General features: G+C 41.1%; 1 protein-coding gene across 1 annotated transcript in view; it reads left to right on the forward strand.

Annotated features, from left to right (window-relative positions):
• PBRM1 (polybromo 1) overlaps nt 1-22,035 on the forward strand; it is a 154,888-nt gene extending 132,853 nt beyond the window's left edge. Inside the window, 7 exon segments of the mRNA XM_017862427.1 lie at nt 2,674-2,857; nt 3,417-3,627; nt 5,184-5,385; nt 12,269-12,424; nt 16,604-16,674; nt 16,782-16,998; nt 19,161-22,035. Of these exon segments, the coding sequence (XP_017717916.1) occupies nt 2,674-2,857; nt 3,417-3,627; nt 5,184-5,385; nt 12,269-12,424; nt 16,604-16,674; nt 16,782-16,998; nt 19,161-19,333 (1,214 nt within the window). The 3' untranslated portion in view covers nt 19,334-22,035.
• Nucleotides 22,036-22,331: the final 296 nt, after the last annotated feature.

Below are 22,331 nucleotides of genomic sequence, written 5' to 3' on the forward strand. Positions count from 1 at the left end.
TTTTTTTGGTTTTTTTCCAAGTAGTCAGTGGGTTTTTTTTTTTTTTTTTTTTTTTTTTTTTTTTTTTTTTTTTTTTTTTTTTTTGAGATGGAGTCTTTTTCTGTAACCCAGGCTGGAGTCAGTGGCACAGTCTCGGCTGCCCACAATCTCTGCCTCCCAGGTTCAAGTGATTCTCCTGCCTCAGCCTCCTGAGTAACAGGGATTACAGGTGCATGCCACCACGCCTGGCTAATTTTTGTATTTTTAGTAGAGACGGGGTTTCGCCATGTTGGTGGTGCTGGTCTCAAACTCCTGACCTCAGGTGATCCGCCCGCCTTGGCCTCCCAAAGTGCTAGGATTACCATGCCCAGCCTTAACTATTTGTAAATACACAGTTCAGTGGCTTTAAGTCCTTTGCCACTGTTCATTTCTAGAATTTTTTCGTTATCCCAAATAAAAACTTTGTACCCGTTAAACAACTCTTTATTTCCCCCTTCCCCCTGGCCCTAGGAATCTCTGTTCTACTTTTTGTTCATGAATTTTGCCTATTCTAGATACTGTGTGTAAGTAGAATCATGCAATATTTGTCCCTTTGTATCTGGCGTATTTAGCATAATGTTTTCAAGGCTTATCCATGTTATACCGTATATCAGAATTTTATTCCTAAGGCTGTATATTCCATTATATGTATACTACATCTGTTAATGGACATGTAGGTTGTTTTCACATTTTAGCTATTGTGAGTAAAAGTGCTCTTATCAGTGGTGTACAAGTAAGTATTTGATTCTCTGATTTCTTTTAGATATATACCTAGAAATAGAATTGCTAGGTCTTATGGTAACTCAGTGTTTAACTTTTTGGAGCAACTGCCTAACTATTTTCCACAGCAGCTGCACCGTTTTACAGTCCCACCAAGATATAAGGGTTCCATTTTCTTCACATCCTTGCCACCACTTGTTATTTTCTGTTTTGGGTTTTTTTTTAATACAGGCATCTTAATGGGGTGTGAAGTAGTATTTCATTGCCGTTTTGATTTGCATTTCCCTAATGATGAATGATGTTAAGCATTGTTTCATGTGCCTATTGGACATTTGTATGTCTTTTTTTAGAGACATGTCAATTTATATCTTTTGCACATTTTTTAATTGGGTTATGTATTTGTCTTAATGTTGAGTTGTAGAAATATATATTCTATATACTAGACTCTTACTAGATATATGATTTGCAAATATTTTTTTCTATGGCTTATCTTTTCACTTCTTTTATAGTATCCTTTGGAGCACAGAAGTTCTTAATTTTGATAAAACCCCTTTTTTTTTTTTTTTTTTTTTTTTTTTTTTTTTTTTTTTTGGGGACAAAAATTTTTTATTTTGTAAAAACCCCCTTTTTTTTTTTTTTTTTTTTTTTTTTTTTTTTTTTTTGAGACTGAGTCCCGCTCCGCTACCACTGCTGGAGTGCAGTGGGGTGCTCTTGGCTCACTGCAGCCTCTGCCTCCTGGGTTCAAGCAATTCTCCTGCCTTAACCTCCCGAGTAACTGGGCTTACAGGATCGCACCACCACGCCCAGCTAATTTTTTTGTGTTTTTAGTAGAGACGAAGTTTCATCATGTTGGTCAGGCTGGTCTCGAACTCCTGACCTCAGGTGATCCACCCACCTTGGCCTCCCAAAGGGCTGGGATTACAGACGTGAGCCACTGCACCCAGCCCATTTTGAATTAATTTTTTTTTTTTTAGACGGAGTCTCGCTCCTTCGCTCAGGCTGGAATGCAGTGGCATCATCTTAGCTCCCTGCAACCTCCGCCTCCCAGGTTCAAGCAATTTTCCTGCCTCAGCCTCCTGAGTAGCTGGGACTACAGTTGCATGCCACCACGCCCAGCTAATTTTGTATTTTAGTAGAGATGGGGGTTTCATCATGTTGGCCAGGATGGTCTCGATCTCTTGACCTCATGATTCGCCTGCCTCAACTTCTCCAAAGTACTGGGATTACAGGCATGAGCCACTGCACCTGGCCAAATTAATTTTTATATATGATAGGAGGTAGGAATTCAACTGCATTCATGTGCAGAGGTGGAAATCCACTTGTCCTGTTACTGTACCATCTGTTGAAAAGAGTATTCTTTCCCCCATTGAATTGTCTTGGAACCCTTATTAAAAATCACTTGCCCATAAAAGCCCTATTACATTGGTTTATTTCTACACTTCCAGTTCTATTTTGTTGATCTTATATTCTATCCTTATGCCAGTACATATCGTTTTATGTCTTTTTTTTTTTTTTTTTTTTCTTTCTTGACATAGGGTCTCACTCTATCACCCAGGCTGGAATGCAGTAGTGCAATCACAGCTCACGGTAGCCTCAGACTCAGACTTCCCTGACTCAGATGATTCCCACCTCAGCCTCCCAAGTAGCTGGGACTACAGGCATGCACCACCACACCCAGCTAATTTTTTATATTTTTTGTAGAAGTTGGGGGTCTCACTGTGTTGCCTAGGCTGGTCTCAAACTCCTGAGCTCAAGAGATCTGCCCACCTCAGCCTCTCAAAGTGCTGGGATTACAGGTGTAAGCCACCGTGCCTAGCCCCTTTCATGTCTTTTAAATTTTTAATTATATGAATGTATTCATCCAAAAATAATAAAACAATTACTAACTATGACCACAGTTTACTCCTTTAATTTCTTCCTAATTTTCTCTTTCAGGAAAGTGTGCTGTGTTGTCATTCAAGGACTTCCTCTCCTGCAGGCCAACTGAAATACCAGAAAATGACATTCTGCTTTGTGAGAGCCGCTACAATGAGAGTGACAAGCAGATGAAGAAATTCAAAGGATTGAAGAGGTTTTCACTCTCTGCTAAAGTGGTAGATGATGAAATTTACTACTTCAGGTAAAGCTTGAAAAACTAAGGAAAAAAGAGCACTTCCATTAACTGATACCAATATAGTGTAGTCTAGTGTTTTTAATTTTTTATTAGATCTTAAACTAGAGTAGTAAATATTTCAAATAGAAAATATTTATTCAGTTAAAGATTAAAGGAAAGACTTCATAATCTGCTGGGACCTGGTAGCTGCTCTAATAGTGCCCTTGGTGTAGACTCCAGTAATTGTGGAATGAGGCAGAAACACTTGGTTCTGGTTTATATCCTGTCTGTTAGGAGATTTCTCAGTTCCACAGATTATGAAAACTCTTTTTTGCTGTATATAGGCAACTAGATCCCAACTTTGGACACAATGCTTTTGTGGATATTCAGCATAATTATTTAAAAACAAACATCTCTAAGTAGAAGTAATTTCATAAACACACATTTAAAGTCTTTCCATGCTGCCTTTAGAGCATATATTGCAGATTGCAGAAGTCACTTGTAGTTGTTAAGGTGGAACACTGCTTTCCAGCTCATTCCGGAGGGGCATTAGGTGATTTTAGGTTTTTTATGTCACTTTTTTCAGAAAACCAATTGTTCCTCAGAAGGAGCCATCACCTTTATTGGAAAAGAAGATCCAGTTGCTAGAAGCTAAATTTGCTGAGTTAGAAGGTGGAGATGATGATATTGAAGAGATGGGTGAAGAAGATAGTGAGGTCATTGAACCTCCTTCTCTACCTCAACTTCAGACCCCCCTGGCCAGTGAGCTGGACCTCATGCCCTACACACCCCCACAGGTGAAGGTGACAAGTTCCTGGTACTTGTCTTATTACCACCTTTGGTTTGCAGCAGACTCAAAACCAAAGTAAAGTGACATCCAGCCCCTCCATATGTGAGCTTTAACTTAGAATTCTACAGGAAGGAAGTTTTTAATTTGTCAGTGCCATGATTTACTCATTTATTTTTAATTGACAAAAATTATGTCATTATCCCATTAATAATTATATTAATACCATTAATTTAAAATTAATATCTTTACATTTTCATAGCTATTTTAATGGTAGGCTTAGTCAGAAGACTCTTCCTTGTGCTGAAGAAAAGCAATAAGGAGCAACATCACCCCGTTTGTCTTTAGCTTTTATTACCCATGTCTTTTTAATCTCTCCTTATGTAGGACCTTATCTTTTGGTTGAGGTGATCTCTGTTGGTTTATTTTTTTCTCATTCAGAATTTTTACAAGACTTGACCAGGCATGGTGGCTCATGTCTCTAATCCCAGCACTTTGGGAGGCCAAGGCAGGAGGATCATTTGAGCTCAGGAGTTCAAGACCAGATTGGGCAACATAGTGAAATCTCATCTATCTCTACTAAAAACTTTAAAAATTAGTAGGCCGGGCACAGTGGCTCAAGCCTGTAATCCCAGCACTTTGGGAGGCCGAGACAGGTGGATCACGAGGTCAGGAGATTGAGACCATCCTGGCTAACATTGTGAAACCCCATCTCTACTAAAAAATACAAAAAAAACTAGCTGGGTGAGATGGCGGGCACCTGTAGTCCCACCTACTTGGGAGGCTGAGGCAGGAGAATGGCGTAAACCTGGGAGACGGAGCTTGCAGTGAGCTGAGATCCGGCCACTGCACTCCAGTCTGGGCGACAGCAAGACTCTGTCTCAAAAAAAAAAAAAAATTAGTCAGGCATGGTGATGCACACCTGTAGTCCCAGCTACTCAGCAGGCTGAGACAGGAGAATCACTTGAGCCTGGGAGATCAAGGCTGCAGTGAGCTGTGATTACACCACTGTACTCCAGCGTGGTGACAGAGCAAGACCCTATATAAAAAAAAAAAAAGAATTTTCTCAAGACTTAATTGTGAGGTCACCATTACAGATTGCAGCCATGGAATTCAGCAAAACTTTCATTTATTTCTTACATGGTAATAGGTAAGGAAGAGGAGTGTTTTGACCAAGAAAATAGCCAGCTGTGAACCAAACACGTCAGTAAAGCAGTAACTATTGAATCACATGTTCCTGGCTTCTGAAATTTAAGTACAGTGGCACGGTCTCGGCTCACTGCAAACTCCGCCTCCCCGGTTCACGCCATTCTCCTGCCTCAGCCTCCTGAGTAGCTGGGGCTACAGGCATCTGCCACCACGCCTGGCTTTTTGTGTTTTTTTTTTAGTAGACACGGGGTTTCACTGTGTTAGCCAGGATGGTCTCAATCTCTTGACCTCGTGATCCGCCCGCCTCAGCCTCACAAAGAGCTGGGATTACAGACGTGAGCCAGCTGGCTTCTGAGATTTTGAGCAGTTAACCAAATGTAATGTTTTGATGCACCATAAGACCTTTCTGTCTTACAGTCTACCCCAAAGTCTGCCAAAGGCAGTGCAAAGAAGGAAGGCTCCAAACGGAAAATCAACATGAGTGGCTACATCCTGTTCAGCAGTGAGATGAGGGCTGTGATTAAGGCCCAACACCCAGACTACTCTTTCGGGGAGCTCAGCCGCCTCGTGGGGACAGAATGGAGAAATCTTGAGACAGCCAAGAAAGCAGAATATGAAGGTAAATAGAGCCTAGGCACAACTGTCTTTCAAAGCAAGGGGGTGTTTCAGGAATGCACGCGTGCAGACAGGTTTTACTCTTGTTCTTACCACTTGCACATGAACTTTATTTTGGGGACAGTTCTAAATGGCACCCAACCATTTTAGATGCCAGCCTTGTCCTGACTGAGCAGAGCACTGCCCCTGACTTGGCCTCTGATCCTGGTGTTGTATTTTCCCCTGCAAATTTCTCCAAAATATTTTGCTACTAAAAATTGCATGATTTTTTCTTTCATTGAGCCCTGTAAGCACACATGTTGAGCTAGGGAATGATTGCACAATGATGTTAAATATAATTTTAATTAAAATTCATCTGAAAAGGGCCTCTTAAAATCAGTGATCTTCTGTTACAGCTCTTGGTAAGCCACATATTTAAACTTCAGGCTGAGTCTTTGCCAAAGTGCTTCGTTTCCTAGGTCAGTCCTGGCCTATACTGTGTCTGTATTCATAGCTACTTCTAAGGTATTTGGGTCTTTTTTGTAAAGCTCAACTGCCTTTATTTTCCTTTTATTCTAATTAAATCACTTTGGGCAATGAGCTATCATTCAAGAATTTGGTGGTTCTTAGCCATTTAGAGACAAATACTTGAGACTTTTTGTTTTTTGTTGTTGGGTTTTGTTTTGTTTTAATATCATACATGGATTTAGTAAAGAAATTAGTAGTAAACATTAGATTAGGCAGTACTATTGCCCTTTGAGCTGTATTTTTTCCATCTGGAATTTTATATATTGGTTCATTTTGCCAGTTTAGAGCTCCTCTCTACAGTGGTCAACCACTACTCTTCTTAGGTGGTACAGTTCTGTTATTTTCTGGCAAACATAAATTAATTATTTAGGCTGCCCCTTTTATTAAAATTTATGAAGTCTCCAAAGAAACTTCTTTAAGAAAAAAAAATCATTTATTATGATTGATTGATTACTATGAAATTATCTGACAGACTTCTCCAAGGATCTTCTGCAGAGAATCCTAATCCTGCAAGCTGTTTAGCCAGAAAACATTCTGTGGCAAAACCAGTTTGAGAAGCATTCCAAACTCTCTCTCGTGGAAACTTATGGTGCATATTCCTATATGTGTGTTGTCAGGCCCGAGGCCCTCTTCTATCCTTATCAAGGGGAGTGCTCACCTTCACTCCTTTCATACAACACGCATATTCCCATATTAAAGACTTTAAGACCGCCGGTAAATAACCTGTTTTATATTATCTGGCATTTTCTGAAATTTGACTAGGTATTTATGTAGTACCTATGAATATCCTAAAGAACTAATATTTTGCAGAATATTCTTTGAAAAACCCTAGTCAGTTCCATAAGAACCTAGAACTTTGTGGAGCTTTGATATTTCTGACCTAATTGAAAGTTAAGACCTACTATACCACTGAGCTGGAGGAGTGTTGGAAATTAAACTCACATGGATATTGCTGAACGAGCAACACAGCAGCAGCAGCAGCAGCAGCAGCAGCAAGGCAAATGAAGCCATGCTGGGTGGCTGGTTATTTAGTGTGAGCAGGAGAGAGATACCTGAAGATACTGTGAAGGTAAAAACACTGGAGTAGGACTGAAGACAGGGAGAGGTGATGGCGTCTGGAACATTCTTCCAAATTCAAAGAGGAGTCTGAAAGTGAGAGAGAACCTAGTGAGGGGGGAGTTATATGACTCAGCAGCATCTACCTGAGACATAAAATCTGAACTTTTGATGTTTTCTCTCGTTGAATTCAAAACCCAAAGTTTGGAGTTTGGAGTTTGGGTAGCCAGTCCAATATTCAATCCATAGGCCTTATTTATTTATTTTTTTTTCCATTTCATTTTTTTGCTTTCCCACTTTACTGTGTCACTTGTATAATGAAAATACTAGAATTTGAAGTGGGACCCTAGGTCGATTTTTTTTTTTTTTTTTTTTACTGCTATCTCAAGTAAATAGTTTGTTCAAATGGCCTTCTTCTCTCATACTCGTTGTACAAAGGGTCTGTAAACTAGGACAGTCTTAGTGATGATAAGGCTATGCAGGCAACTCTGTCATAGCCAAGAGGCCTTTAATTACTTGACTTTCATATTCTTAAAGCAGGACTGGAGCTGTAGCTTCTTGATTCTCTGTAAAGCTATATGACCTTGAGCTGTTTTCTCCCTCCTCAAATCAGTGGTGTTGAGTTCCATGTTGGAGGGTTTATGTGTGGCAGTTGGAGTGTGATATCAGGAGTTAGGGCCATAGGTTGCTGGTTCTCTGTATATCCTTGGACAAGTGACTGCCTGTCTCCCAGCCTCCATTTGCCTATGTGATGAGTGGGGATCTTCTATTTATGAATGGTGAGACAAGAAACCCTGTATGGTGGGAGCTTTGGAAATACAACATTTCAGGAGTTCTTCAGTAGGGATTCAGTTTGCTAGCTCCCAAAAAGACTGCAAACATGATCATTGGAGCTCCCGGCTCTGGAGATGCAAACAGAGTAGCTCAGGGCCGGGAGTGGGGAGGTAGCAGGATGTATTCTACGGCCCAGAACTGCCACAGCAAATGCTCCTTTTGCATTTTGAATGAAATAAGAGGGGTTCTGGAATTTTCATTGACTTAGGGTGGTTTATGGTCAGTATTGAAGTGCTCAGCTTCAGGAAACCTGGTTCTTTCAGTACATTGTCCATTGCTACATACGCGTATATATAATTCTCTGCTTCTGATGATTGTAGCCTGAAGTATAATGCATTTTTTCCCTTTGGGGTTTATTAAACATGACTTCTTTGCTTCATTAGAATGTAGAAATTAGTTGTTTCCCTAAAACCTTCTGAAGGAGGCAGTCAGCTACTTTTCCCTTACAGAGTTAATTTTCTTCAGCTGCTAAACCCCATGACACTCATGATGAGTCCTCAAATCTAAGTAAAATTGGGTACAAAGAATCAGGAAATATATATAGTAAGTAACAATTGTACCAAAAATTATAATGGGCCATGGAATTGCTTCATGTTGAAATTATAAATAATCTGTAATGCTATTAATACTAGAATAATGGTAGCGCTTCTCATCTTCAGGGTGCCTCGTGAGATTAACCATGGTGGTTATGCTGGTGACGTGTTTACATAAAACCTGTGCTTTCTGAATGTGTGTTGCAGTCTTAACATTCTTGAAATCTTTGCAGACCAGTTCTCAAGATGGGATAGGAAAGCTGGACTCTAGGTTACCAAGTGAAATCGGCCCGACTCCTCCTGTGTTGAGACTAGTCATCTACTGTTCCTTCCATTGAGACAGAACTGTTGCCTGTGTTTTTACTAGTCCTGTTGAATGCAATGGATGGTATTTTGAATTCCTGGGTTAAAAACAGAATTGAAAATCTGAAATGCCTTTACAGAGCGGGCAGCTAAAGTTGCTGAGCAGCAGGAGAGAGAGCGAGCAGCACAGCAACAGCAGCCGAGTGCTTCTCCCCGAGCAGGCACCCCTGTGGGGCTCTCATGGGGTGGTGCCACCACCAACACCAATGGGGATGCTCAATCAGCAGTTGACACCTGTTGCAGGTAAAAACAGGAGCTAAGACCATTTTTTTCCACTTTAAGAAATTCCTTCATTTTTTTTTTCTCCAATAAGGAGTAGGCCACAGTCTATTGCCTTTTCTCATGACAGATTCAAAGTTTGAAGTCATCCGTGTTGTCCTATATTGCCTTTCCCATATGGGCAATGCCTCCCTTCTGACCCAGAAATGGGCCCTGGGCCCAACCCTGGTAATTGGTAGGGAGCAGTTCTTCCCTGGCTATGGGCATGGTCTGGTGATGTTCTCCACCCCAGACTGCTCTTGATAGAGCACTATAGCAGAAAATATGAAAATAGACCCTGAATTCTGTTCTAGAGGGACTCCCAAGAGAAAACACAAAACCAGTCTTTAGGTGGTGTTGATTTTCCCGTCTCATTCCAGTATTCAGTTTGCCTTGTTCTGCTGCAGCCATCCTTAAAAGACTGACCATTTAAAAGGATTTTTTGACAATGAATTGTAAATCCTTTCTTGGTCACCAATGTGCATGACTGCTAAATAGAATACAAAGTCCTTATTCAATTCATTGTGCCCACTCTGTAATGCTTTTCTATTTAATTACATTAAACTGCATTTTCTGTTAGTATCCCAGTCACATATTTAAAAAAAAAGAAAAAGAAAAAGAAAATGATGAATGTGGTTTGCTTGTGTGTGTTGTCTCTGGTTCTGGTAGCCATAGCAAATTTGACTCTTCTTGAATTGAATATCTTTGTCTGACATGTCTCCAATGAGAAGCCTGCAGACCACTTCTCGGGCCCCTTCTTTGAGATCTCTCCAATCCTGGTGAGGTCTGTACAAGCCACCTGTGTTTCTTCTTAAGCAAGCAGTCTGACCTCTTTCACAGGAAGTCCAAGATAGTGTTGTTCAAGGCAGGCTTGTTGGGATGCTGTTTTGCTGTTTCGTTTTGCTTTTAAGGAGGAGTAGCATAGGACAACTTTTCCATTGTCGCTCCTAACTTTTGTGATGGCAAGTTCTCAAATGCACTGTCGCTGAACTCAGCAGTTGCACTCGCCAAAGCACATCTGAATCATGGCTTTCAGTACTTTCAGTGTAACTGATGTTGATCTAACAAATCTCATAATCGCCTGCTCTATTCCATGGCCCATTTTGGTTAATGGGGTTCCAGAGGTTTTTAGAAATCAGGCCTTGAACATGGGGACTTCGAAAGTTAGAATTCCCTCATTGACATCCTGTTTTGTTCTATTCAGTGTGTGACGTTGTGGCACTGTGCCCTTGACTTCAAAACCCAGGGACACATTAAAATAAATACAAACAGCTAAAAACAATTAAAAAAAAAAAACAGCAGCTGCAGCATTTTAGCTCCCTGTTGGGGAAGAACATTATAGAACTCTATGGATGAGGAAGGTGGTCCCTCTAGAAAGCCCCTGCTCCATTGTTTAGGGTGTGCTGTCTAGACTTCTGGGCCCTGGGAGTGAAAAGCAAGCATTTTCTACAGTAACCACTCTTTGGTCCTCAGGGGGAACTCTGCAGCTAAGAGGGTGACTTTTCATGGTTTTACAGGTTTCTTAGGGCCTGAGTCTTACTTATTAGCCTTGTTGCTGTCTTGAGACCAGCTTTGCTTACAAGCATTGAAGCTCATTTGAACACATGTGACTGGGATAATAAATGCCGAAGTACAGTTTAATGAAGACAAGTGTCATGTCTTTCAGTTCTTAATAATTTCTTCAACCACAGCCCGTGAAGGCTGCGTTCAGATGGGCTTTTGTAATTGAAAGCAAAGCCTTTTAACATCCTTAAATTTCCCACCTACTTAACCCTAAAAGCTGTAACTGGTGGTGTGGTTAAAAGATTGGTAGCATTGGATCTCTTCATGTTTAATTAAGATGATGGTGTCTGTTCACAAGTAGTTTTTACTCTCTGAACTCTTCATTTAAAAAGAAATGAAAACTCATAATCTTATGTATAGAGAGATTATTATTCAAATTTTTGTAATTTGGTTTATGTAATTGTAAGTTTGTCAGTCAGCTTAGGTATGACTAGTGAAGCAGGGTGAATCGATCTCAGAATTTTTAGTAATTTCATAGCCTTAAAAGACTAAACTTTTATAAATAAATATCTTTGAAATCTTCAGGGAAAGTCCAAGAGTAAAATTCTCAGAATCTGAAGTTTTCCACTGTTTGACAGAGTCCCTCTACAAAGAGTATTTAATAAAAATGAGGTTTGGCACCAGTCCCTCAACCCTCCCTTTGCAAGAAGCCGTGACCAAAGGTGATTCCTTTTTGTGGGGAGCTTTGTGTTCTTGTTCATCATGATCATTACAAATCCCAGAAAAGTCAAGTTGTTTTTCTTGTTTTAAAAAAAATGCCATGTGGTTTTAAAGGTCTTTTGATAGGTGAGTCCTTGACATTTTGAATTTTTTTCTTAAATTTATTCCTTCTGCCAAAAATACTTGTTTGCTGAAACTCTTCTCTAGCCAGTGGAAAATATTTTGTCATGTGTAGGTACAGTTTGAAAATAAAGGAATAAAAGCCTCTGTTCACAGAAATTGTGTACCTCAAATTGAAATGCTCCCTGTTAAGGTTTATATGAGGACATTTGAGCTTGAGACTAATAGCATTTGGCATTTTCTGGTATCAGCAGAGCCTGATTCTCCAGCCATTCCTCCGTGTGTAGGCTCCTGAGTGACCTGGGCTTGGTTGGCTTGGGAGGGTTTAGGTTTTATCTTTATCACATTTTTAGATCTAAAGAATGAAATATCATTTACTGTGATGGTTCTCAGAAGCTGTTCCCCAGCTCAAGCCCAAGCACAATCCATTCTTACCAGCAGTGGTAAGGCTAGAAAGGAGGAGTAGATGTAGAAGTCTTAAACAATTCCTGCCCCCAAGCTGGAGAACCATGCTTTGTGATCAGGACTATGCGCCTCATTTCCCTCCATTCCTATTTCCCCTCATGTGTACCCATGATAGGCATATGAGTGTGGGCAGAGTGGAATGATGGGGTTCATACTATTCAGTTAGAATTGCAGTCAGCAGAACTGGTCACGCTGTTTGAACAGCTTGCAATAATTATGACCTTGGGAAGGCTGTTACTAGAACTCTTTACTATTATTTAAATGAAAACATGCAGCATATTTACCCCAGGGAAAATAACTACAAATAATAGTGTACTAAGTACTAATTCATCCCAAAATGTTGGGTCTCATATTTGTAACTTTTTATTTTGTTCTTTATTGCAACAAAATAATTGCACTAATTGCTGTTATATCATGCAGTACTAAGGGTGCTTTATTCATTGGTAGTGCATGTGGGGGGTAGTTGTTATTACTTAGCTCATGTTGCATGTTAATGATGCATGTCTGAAATTTGTTGTGTCCTTCAAGGCATGATGGGTGGCTATCCGCCAGGCCTTCCACCTTTGCAGGGCCCAGTTGATGGCCTTGTTAGCATGGGCAGCATGCAGCCACTTCACCCTGGGGGGCCTCCACCCCACCATCTTCCGCCAGGTGTGCCTGGCCTCCCGGGCATCCCACCACCGGGTAAGAACTTCATCCTCATTCACTCATTAATCTCATCTTCATATTCTCTTTTTCCTCTTTCAACCAGTTGTTCCAGGAGGCACCCGTGGCCCACTGTGGCCAGGCCTCCCCTCCCTGAGAATCCCAAGGGTGTCAGCAACAGGGCATGTCCTGTGCATTGAGCAGGTGGCCCAGCACTTGTGCCCTTGTGCACCTGGCTGCTGGCAGCAGCACAGGACACATGGCGGAGGCCAGACTCAGCAAACCAAGGGACAAGAGGCATACTCTATTGATAATTACTCAACTAATTTGACATGTCCTTGAAAAGCCAGACAGCCTAAAAGGCTGTGCCCTTTTATCAGTGAATGAAGTTTCCCAAATTGCTAGTTCAGAGTAACATATAAAAGCACTTTTTGACCCTGAGTTGCATTTCTCCCTCTGGTGCAATTCTTATCTCACAGGGTATAGAGTATTGTTCCATCTCCTTCCAGGCTCCTCAGGCAGCCTTTCTAAGGGGATTGCAGAGCTGCTAATGTAGAACTCTTCAGAAATCTTTCACTCAGTCTGTCTTAGGAACAAAAAGCAGGGAGGGAATGAATTTTCACTGAAATAGTTTTCTGTATGTAAGTTCCCTAAGAGGCATGACATGCTGGGTGTAGTGGCTCATGCCTGTAATCCCAGCACTTTCAGAGAGTGAGGAAGGTGGATCACTTGAGCCCAGGAGTTCAAGACCAGCCTGGGCAACCTGGTGAGACCCCATCTCTATAAAAATTAGCCAGGTGTTAGGCCGGGCATGGTGGCTCATGCCTGTAATCCCAGCACTTTGGGAGGCCGAGGTGGGCGGATCACTTGAGATCAGGAGTTCGAGACCAGCCTGACTAGTATGGTGAAACTCTGTCTCTACTAAAAATACAAAAGTAGCTGGGTCTGGTTGGGGAGCGCCTGTAGTCCCAGCTACTCGAGAGGCTGAGGCAGAAGAATCACTTGAACCCGGGAGGCAGATGTTCCAGTGAGCCGAGATTGCACCACTACACTCCAGCCTGAACGACAGCAAGACTCCGTCTCAAAAAAAAGAAAGGGAAAAATTAGCCAGGTGTGGTGCATGTGCCTGTAGTCCCAGCTACTGAGGAGGCTGAGGTGGGAGAATTACCTGAGCCTGGGAAGACTGAGGCTACAGTGAGTGGTGATCGCACCACTGCACTCCAGCCTGAGCGACAAAGTGAGACCTGTCTCAAAAAAAAAAAAAAAAAAAAAAAAAAAAAAAAAAAAAAAAAAAAAAAAAAGACCTGACATTAAAGAACAGCCTAGCCTACCCCCCTAGCTGTAGATATTGGTTTTTCTGTCAACAGAAGCTTAGAAGTTCTTAGAAGTTCTTTTACATAGAAATATATAAATGGATTCCAGAAATAGCTATATTCATTTTCACTTTAAAATGTGAATTAGCAAGTTGAAAGATTATTTTAAAGAAAACCTGAATGAAAGGAAAATCACATGTTCCCATATTAATCGCCATCATATGCAAAAGAACTCTTAGCTAGTAATCGGGATGGAGGGAATGTGACCTTTGGAAGACTCAGAAAGCATTTGGTCCATTACCTAAAACATCGGCTAAGGGCCCAACCCAGATGGTAAAATGTGGGTGGAAACTTGTTAAATTTGCTTGTACCACTGTTAGACCTACCAGTGATAGGGTTTTGCAGGGTACCAAATGATGCTTTGGATCATGCACCCAGCAGTGTGCAGGGTGAGCAAACTTGGTGGCCTGGTCTGGAGCCTCCAGCCACACTCTTTGTGAGTGTTGCTTAGAATATAGCCATAATTCCACAGAAGCATTTGCTCCAGGTGTTCCCAGAGGAGGAAGTGTTTGTAGGGTTAGGTGCTTCATACGAAAACAGTGGACTGTGTGAATTGCTGTTGCAGCAGGAGTCAGTCATAAGTTCCCATGTAGCAGGTAGACTTGGCCTTAATTTTTTGCCCTCTCACCTTGAAAGAGGGTATCACTGAGCCAGTAAGACCAGGCTAGAGTTGACACCTTCTAGGTGCACTTAGTGGGAGCCATGTCTAACACCAGTACCCTCTAGGTTGCAGATGTCTTTTGGTGGGTGTTGGGACATAGCTGTCTTCCTTTCCCCCTTCCTGAAATTCTAAATTCAATATGCGGGAAGCCCAACACACCTGCTTAGAATTGAGGAGGCATGGCCGGGCGTGGTGGCTCAAGCCTGTAATCCCAGCACTTTGGGAGGCCGAGATGGGCAGATCACGAGGTCAGGAGATCGAGACCATCCTGGCTAACCCGGTGAAACCCCGTCTCTACTAAAAAATACAAAAAAAAAAACTAGCCGGGCGAGGTGGCGGGCGCTGAGGCGGAGCTTGCAGTGAGCTGAGATCCAGCCACTGCACTCCAGCCGGGGCGACAGAGCGATACTCCATCTCAAAAAAAAAAGAATTGAGGAGGCATGACCGGACACTTTTTGAGGCTGAACTGGGAGGATTGCTTTGAGCTCAGGAGTTCAAGACCAGTGGGCAACATGGTGAAACCCCGTATCTATTTTACTTAAATAAAAAAAAAAAGAAGCAAGGAGTCAGGGAAGTCCCCCTATTAGTGCCTACAAATGCACATGTCTGAGCAGGCTTAGAGGAGTAGGGGATTCATTGAGCTCTTCTGGTGACTCAGCTCACATTCTCACCAGCTGTCCCGGCATGGCATTTGTCAATAGAGGAAGCAGAAGAGTTTGCTGATTTGTTTGTGCTGCCCTGCAAAGCAGTGATTCACACAGTTTAGGGAGCCACACCGTGTTGTGGAGTCTAAGGTGGGTGAGTGTCCCGGGCACAGGGAGGTGATGGACACAGAGGTTAATAATATATTGCTGGAGCACCAGCTTACCCACCACAACCTCTTCATTCATTCACGAATAATCATCAGGATCCTACTTTGGTGATCCGGGTGGACATCTGGGTACCTGGAATATAAAACTCCCTGCTTTTTAAACAGAAGCTTTTTTACTTGTTATTTTCTAACAAATAAGAGGCTTTCTTACGCTTCCTGGAAGTGGCATTTAACATTTCTGAACCTTGGTGCTCACTTCAGCAGCACATACACTAAAATTGGAACAATATGGAGAAGAGCATGGGGCAAGGATGACATGCAAATTCATGAAACAGTTCTGAACTTTAGAATGAGGAGCTGCTCCTGCCTGGACAGAATATCACGATTTTTAATCCGAAGGGACTATACACTATGAAGTTACCTCCTCTCGATTCTTCTACACAGGCAGCAGGATTTAAGTTTTCAAGAACAGTTCACCACAGTTTTAGGTTTATTTGTTTTTAATGAACTGGATCCCTTGCCTATTTCTGTATTTTATCAGAATAGCAGATATGCACCCTGAAATCAAAAGAGCCTCTGACCCTAAATTTAGGACATCTCATTATTATCAGCTGTGCCTGTGAGACAACAATTGCTCATGAGCATTCACTGAGGGAAGCTTACAAAATTACTATCAGGGACATAGTACAAATCTAGTAGGGCCATGAAGTCTTTCTGTTCCTTTGTCATTTTGCATCTAAAGTGATAGCAACAAGGTTACTTCACTTCAGATGATTCCGTTTCAGAGTGCTACTCTATCAGATGGAAGTGTTCTCTCTCTGCCAACACTAGTGACTCCAGTTAGAACCAGCTCCTAATGGTCTGGGAGGGGATAGCAAGGCTGTGCCTTCAACCTTCACAAAGCTCATTTAACTATGCACTTCCACAGCCTCTTCCCTTGTGTCCCTACTGTCCTAGCACATTGCCTACTGCTGAGCCTGATTCAGTGCCATTCCTGCTGAAATTAAATACAGGCTTCAGTTGCAGGAGAATGTGTTGTCAGAAGAAATGTAGAGATGTATTCTTGAATGTAGAGGTATATTCTGACAATAGCTTACCTAGAGAAATACTAGAATTTTATGCAAGGTTCAAATCATTTCTAAGCCATACTTGATATACATCTGACAGATTGTTCTAGTATTATACTTTAAGTACCTAGAAACAAAACAACTTTCTCTTCAAATCCTGTTGGGGTGCTTAGGATTCCTAGCTACAAAGATTCAAGGGCAGAGGTACATAAGTTTGAATTATGAATGGCATCATTTCTCATCAGACAGTTTTTCAGTCATTTCAACCCAGAGCCTCTAACTGTGCCTCTGCATTCTGAATTATAGGTGTGATGAACCAAGGAGTGGCCCCTATGGCAGGGACTCCAGCACCAGGTGGAAGTCCATATGGACAACAGGTGAGCTTCCCAGTTTGATTTTCTAGGACTTGACAGAATTCGAGTTATCCTTCTCAGAACATATGCAGTCTCTTTCTGCCTCACCATGTGGTCCTATACTCTTTCAGGTGGGAGTTTTGGGGCCTCCAGGGCAGCAAGCACCACCTCCATATCCCGGCCCACATCCAGCTGGACCCCCCGTCATACAGCAGCCAACAACACCCATGTTTGTAGCTCCCCCACCAAAGACCCAGCGGCTTCTTCACTCAGAGGCCTACCTGAAATATATTGAAGGACTCAGTGCTGAGTCCAACAGCATTAGCAAGTGGGATCAGACACTGGCAGGTAAGGAGATTCCTTCTAAATAAACCTTTGTGAAATACATGCTCCCTCAAAGCTGTCTCACTGCTGTTAGCATATTATATCATACAATAAACACCCCTTTTTTTATACAATTAAAATGAATTATATATTTCATAAATGGTTTGGAGTTTCTTTGCATGTTGACATAACACACTGAAAATGGTTTGTCCTGTTTTTGAGACAGGGTCTCGCTCTGTTGCCCAGGCTGGAGTGCAGTAGCACGGTCTTGGCTCACTGCAATCTCCCCCTCCCAGGTTCAAGTGATTCTCCTGCCTCAGCCTCCCCAGTAGCTGGGATTACAGGCACATGCCACCTCACCTGACTAATTTTTATATTTTTAGTAGAGGTGAGGTTTCACCATATTGGCCAGGCTGATCTCAAACTCTTGACCTCAAGTGATCCACCTGCCTCAGCCTCTCAAAGTGCTGGGATTACAGGTGTGAGGCACTGTGCCTGGCCTGAAAATGGTTTTGGGGTTTTTTTTTGTTTGTTTTATTTTGAGACAGTCTCACTCTGTCGCCCAGGCTGGAGTACAGTGCTACAATTTCGGCTCACTGCAACCTCCGACCCCCAGATTCAAGCAATTCTTGTGCCTTAGCCTCCTGAGCAGCTGGAATTACAGGTGCTCGCCACCACGCCCTGCTAATTTTTTTATTTTTAGTAGAGATGGGGTTTCACCATTTTGGCCAGGCTGGTCTCGAACTCCTGACCTCAAGTGATCCACTCACCTCGGGCTCCCAAAGAGCTGGGATTATAGGCGTGAGTCACGGCGCCCTGCCTAAAAATAGTTTTTTTGGCCAAATTTCAAAGCCTAGTTTTCTCATAAACATCACTGCCATCTTTTTAAGTATATTCTTTTTTTTTTTTTTTTTTTTTTTTTTTTCAGACATTTGGACATTAGTATAGATGCATTGGGTAAATTAAAAATTATTGGCCAGGCACAGTGGCTCCCACTTTGGGAGGCTGAAGTGGACAGATGGATTGAGTTCATGAGTTTGAGACTAGCTTGGGCAACATGGCAAAACCCCGTCTCTACAAAAATAAAAATTAGCCAGATGAAGGCCAGGAGCGGTGGCTCATGCCTATAATCCCAGCACTTTGGGAGGTCGAGGCGGGTGGATCACTTGCGGTCAGGAGATCAAGACCGGCCTGGCCAACCTGGTGAAATCCCATCTCTACTAAAAATGCAAAAATTAGCTGGGCGTGGTGTCTGGCGCCTGTAATCCCAGCTACTTAGGAGGCTGAGGCATGAGACTCACTTGAACCCAACCCAGAAGGTGGAGGTTGCACTGAGCCAAGATCACACCACTACACTCCAGCCTGAGGGACAGAATAAGACTCTGTCTTAAAAGAAAAAAAAGAAAAAAAACCTATTTTACCTCAGTTTAACAAAAGGAAAAAAATATTAGAAACCTTTTAGGTTATTCATTTAATTCAGCATACTTGTATATTTTCAGTATATACTGAAGTACTTGTGTAGTTTCTGGAGAGGAGTTTGGAAGTTTCTACTTGTTCTTGATTTCTAAACCAACTTTGGGCATTTCATTTCATTTCTTTTGAGTAGAAGGTATGTTTTCCCTTTCTTCACGTTTACCTTTTTAGGAATTTTCATTAACATTGAAGTAATTATTAACTATAAGGGATGCCTACAAAAAAATAATGATCAGGCTGGGCACAGTGGCTCACACCTGTAATCCCAGCACTTTGGGAGGATCACCTGAGGTCAGGAGTTTGAGACCAGCCTGGCCAACATGGTGAAACCCTGTCTCTACTAAAAATACAAAAATCAGCCAGGCATGGTGGCAGATTCCTGTAATCCCAGCTACTCTGGAGCCTGAGGCAGAAGAATCGCTTGAACCCAGGAGGTAGAGGTTGCAGTGAGCTGAGATCACGCCACTGCACTCCAGCCAGGGCAACAGAGTGAGACTCCATCTCAAAAAAAAGAAAAAATGTATGATCAAATTTTTTAGTGCCTAGTAAAATGATACAAGAAATGTGCCTGGAAATATTCTGCAGTTAAAATTCATAATATTTGATAAATATTCAATATTTTGTGTTTTAATAAGTCTGTCAGACCTTAGAATTGAGGGAAATTTTGCCAACTTCTAATTCCGATTTCTGTCTCTCTGTACTTTAATTTTCAGCTCGAAGACGCGACGTCCATTTGTCAAAAGAACAGGAGAGCCGCCTACCCTCTCACTGGCTGAAAAGCAAAGGGGCCCACACCACCATGGCAGATGCCCTCTGGCGCCTTCGAGATTTGATGCTCCGGGACACCCTCAACATTCGCCAAGCATACAACCTAGAAAATGTTTAATCACATCATTAGGTTTCTTTTATATAGAAGCATAAAGAGTTGTGGAACAGTAGCCATTTTAGTTACTGGGGGTGGGGGGAAGGAACAAAGGAGGATAATTTTTATTGCATTTTACTGTACATCACAAGGCCATTTTTATATAAGGACACTTTTAATAAGCTATTTCAATTTGTTTGTTATATTAAGTTGACTTTATCAAATACACAAAGATTTTTTTGCATATGTTTCCTTCGTTTAAAACCAGTTTCATAATTGGTTGTATATGTAGACTTGGAGTTTTATCTTTTTACTTGTTGCCATGGAACTGAAACCATTAGAGGTTTTGTCTTGGCTTGGGGTTTTTGTTTTTTTGGTTTGGGTTTTTTTATATATATATATAAAAGAACAAAATGAAAAAACACACACACACAAGAGTTTACAGATTAGTTTAAATTGATAATGAAATGTGAAGTTTGTCCTAGTTTACATCTTAGGGGAGTATACTTGTGTTTGTTTCATGTGCCTGAATATCTTAAGCCACTTTCTGCAAAAGCTGTTTCTTACAGATGAAGTGCTTTCTTTGAAAGGTGGTTATTTAGGTTTTAGATGTTTAATAGACATGGCACATTTGCTCTATTAACTCAGAGGCTCACTACAGAAATATGTAATCAGTGCTGTGCATCTGTCTGCAGCTAATGTACCTCCTGGACACTAGGAGGGGAAAAAGCACTTTTTCGATTGTGCTGAGTTAGACATCTATGAATTAGACTGTGGTGTCAGTGATTTTTGCAGAACAAGTGCACAACCCTGAGGTATGTTTAGTCTAGGCAGGTACGTTTAAGGGTATTTTGATCTATTTATAATGAATTCACAATTTATGCCTATAAATTTCAGATGATTTAACATTTTAAACCTGTTACATTGAAAAACATTGAAGTTCATCTTGAAGAAAGCATTAAGGTATGCATGGAGGTGATTTATTTTTAAACATAACACCTAACCTAACGTGGGGAAGAGAGTGTGTAACTAGATATGAGCTGTGTAAGAAGCATAATTGTGAACGAGTAGATTGATTGCCTTCTACTTTATTTTTTACAAGTATGTTTTAGTATTCTTGATTTCCTCATTATCAGATGTATTTTTTTCTTTTAAGTTTCAATGTTGTTGTAATTCTCAACCAGAAATTTAATACCTTCTAAAATATTTTTTAAATTTAGCTTGTGCTTTTGAATTACAGGAGAGGGGAATCATAATTTAATAAAATGCTCACTAGAAAGACCATTACAGATCCCAAACACTTGGGTTTGGTGACCCTGTCTTTCTTATATGACCCTATAATAAACATTTGAAGGCAGCATAGGATGGCAGACAGTAGGAACATTATTTCACTTGGCGGCATGTTTTTGAAACCTGCGTTATAGTAACTGGGTGATTGCCATTGTGGTAGAGCTTCCACTGATGTTTATAAGCTGAGAGAGTCACTCTCAGAGGATGCTTTTTTCCTTTTAATCTGCTATGAATCAGTACCCAGTTGTTTAATTACTGTACTTATTAAATCATGAGGGCAAAAGAGTGTAGAATGGAAAAAAGTCTCTTGTATCTAGATACTTTAAATACAGGAGGCCCTTTAACTTAATTGCCTTTAGTCAACCACTGGATTTCAATTTGCATCAAGTATTTTAAATAATATTGAATTTAAAAAAATGTATTGCAGTAGTGTGTCAATACCTTATTGTTAAAGTGAGTCAGATAAATCTTCAATTCCTGGTTATTTGGGCAACTGAATCATCATGGACTGTATAATGCAATCAGATTCTTTTGTTTCTAGACATCCTTAAATTACACCAAAGAACATGAAATTTAGTTGTGGTTAAATTATTTATTTATTTCATGCATTCATTTTATTTCCCTTAAAGTCTGGATGAGACTTCTTTGGGGAGCCTCTAAAAAAACTCTTCACTGGGGGTCAAGTGGATCATTAGAAGCCAGAGCTCTCCTCCAGGCTCCTTCCCAGTGCCTAGAGGTGCTATAGGAAACATAGATCCAGCCAGGGGCTTCCCTAAAGCAGTGCAGCACTGGCCCAGGGCACCACTAGACAGGCCCTAATTAAGTTTTTTTTTAAAAAACCTATGTATTTATTTTAGAATCATGTTTTTCTGTATATTAACTTGGGAGATATCCATTAATATTTAGGATATAAGATTTGAGGTCAGCCGTCTTCAAAAAAGAAAAACCAAAAAAAAAAATTCTGACTTAAGAAAGTACAAGTAAACTATACATCTTTTTTTCATAAGTTTTAGGAACTGTAGTAATGTGGCTTAGAAAGTATAATGCCTAAATGTTTTCAAAATGTAAGTTCCTGTGGAGAAGAATTGTTTATATTGCAAACCGGGGGACAGCGGGGACATAGGTTTAAAATAGTATGTTTGTCAGCCAACTGATTTAAAAGGCCTTTAACTGTTTTGGTTGTTTTTTTAAGCCACTCTCCCCTTCCTATGAGGAAGAATTGAGAGGGGCACCTATTTCTGTAAAATCCCCAAATTGGTGTTGATGACTTTTGAGCTTGAATGTTTTCATACCTGATTAAAACTTGGTTTATTCTAATTTCTGTATCATATCATCTGAGGTTTATGTGGTAACTAGTCTTATAACATGTATGTATCATTTTTTTGTTGTTCATCTAAAGCTTTTTAATCCAAATAAATACAGAGTTTGCAAAGTGATTTGGATTAACCAGGTTTGGTTGTTCTGTTAAAGTTGTGTCAGATGTTAGTTTCAAGCAGATTTAACTCCTGCAAGCCCTGATTTCATGCTGACGAGGATGGTGACTGCCAATTTAAGAGAATAAAGCTCCACAGGTGGAGATGAAAGTTAGTGTCCAGACCTCTGGTTCAGGGCTCGGGCTGCATTAACACAGAGCCAAATTTAGTCAGACTGCAGCCTGAAGTGCCCCACGCCACGCCTCAGGCTGGCAGTCAAGGAATTCCTACATGTCCTCAGCATGGGCAGAAATGCAGGT

This window comes from Rhinopithecus bieti, unplaced genomic scaffold (assembly GCF_001698545.2).
Source record: "Rhinopithecus bieti isolate Rb0 unplaced genomic scaffold, ASM169854v2 scaffold_64314, whole genome shotgun sequence".
In the NCBI taxonomy this organism is placed as follows: Eukaryota; Metazoa; Chordata; class Mammalia; order Primates; family Cercopithecidae; genus Rhinopithecus; species Rhinopithecus bieti.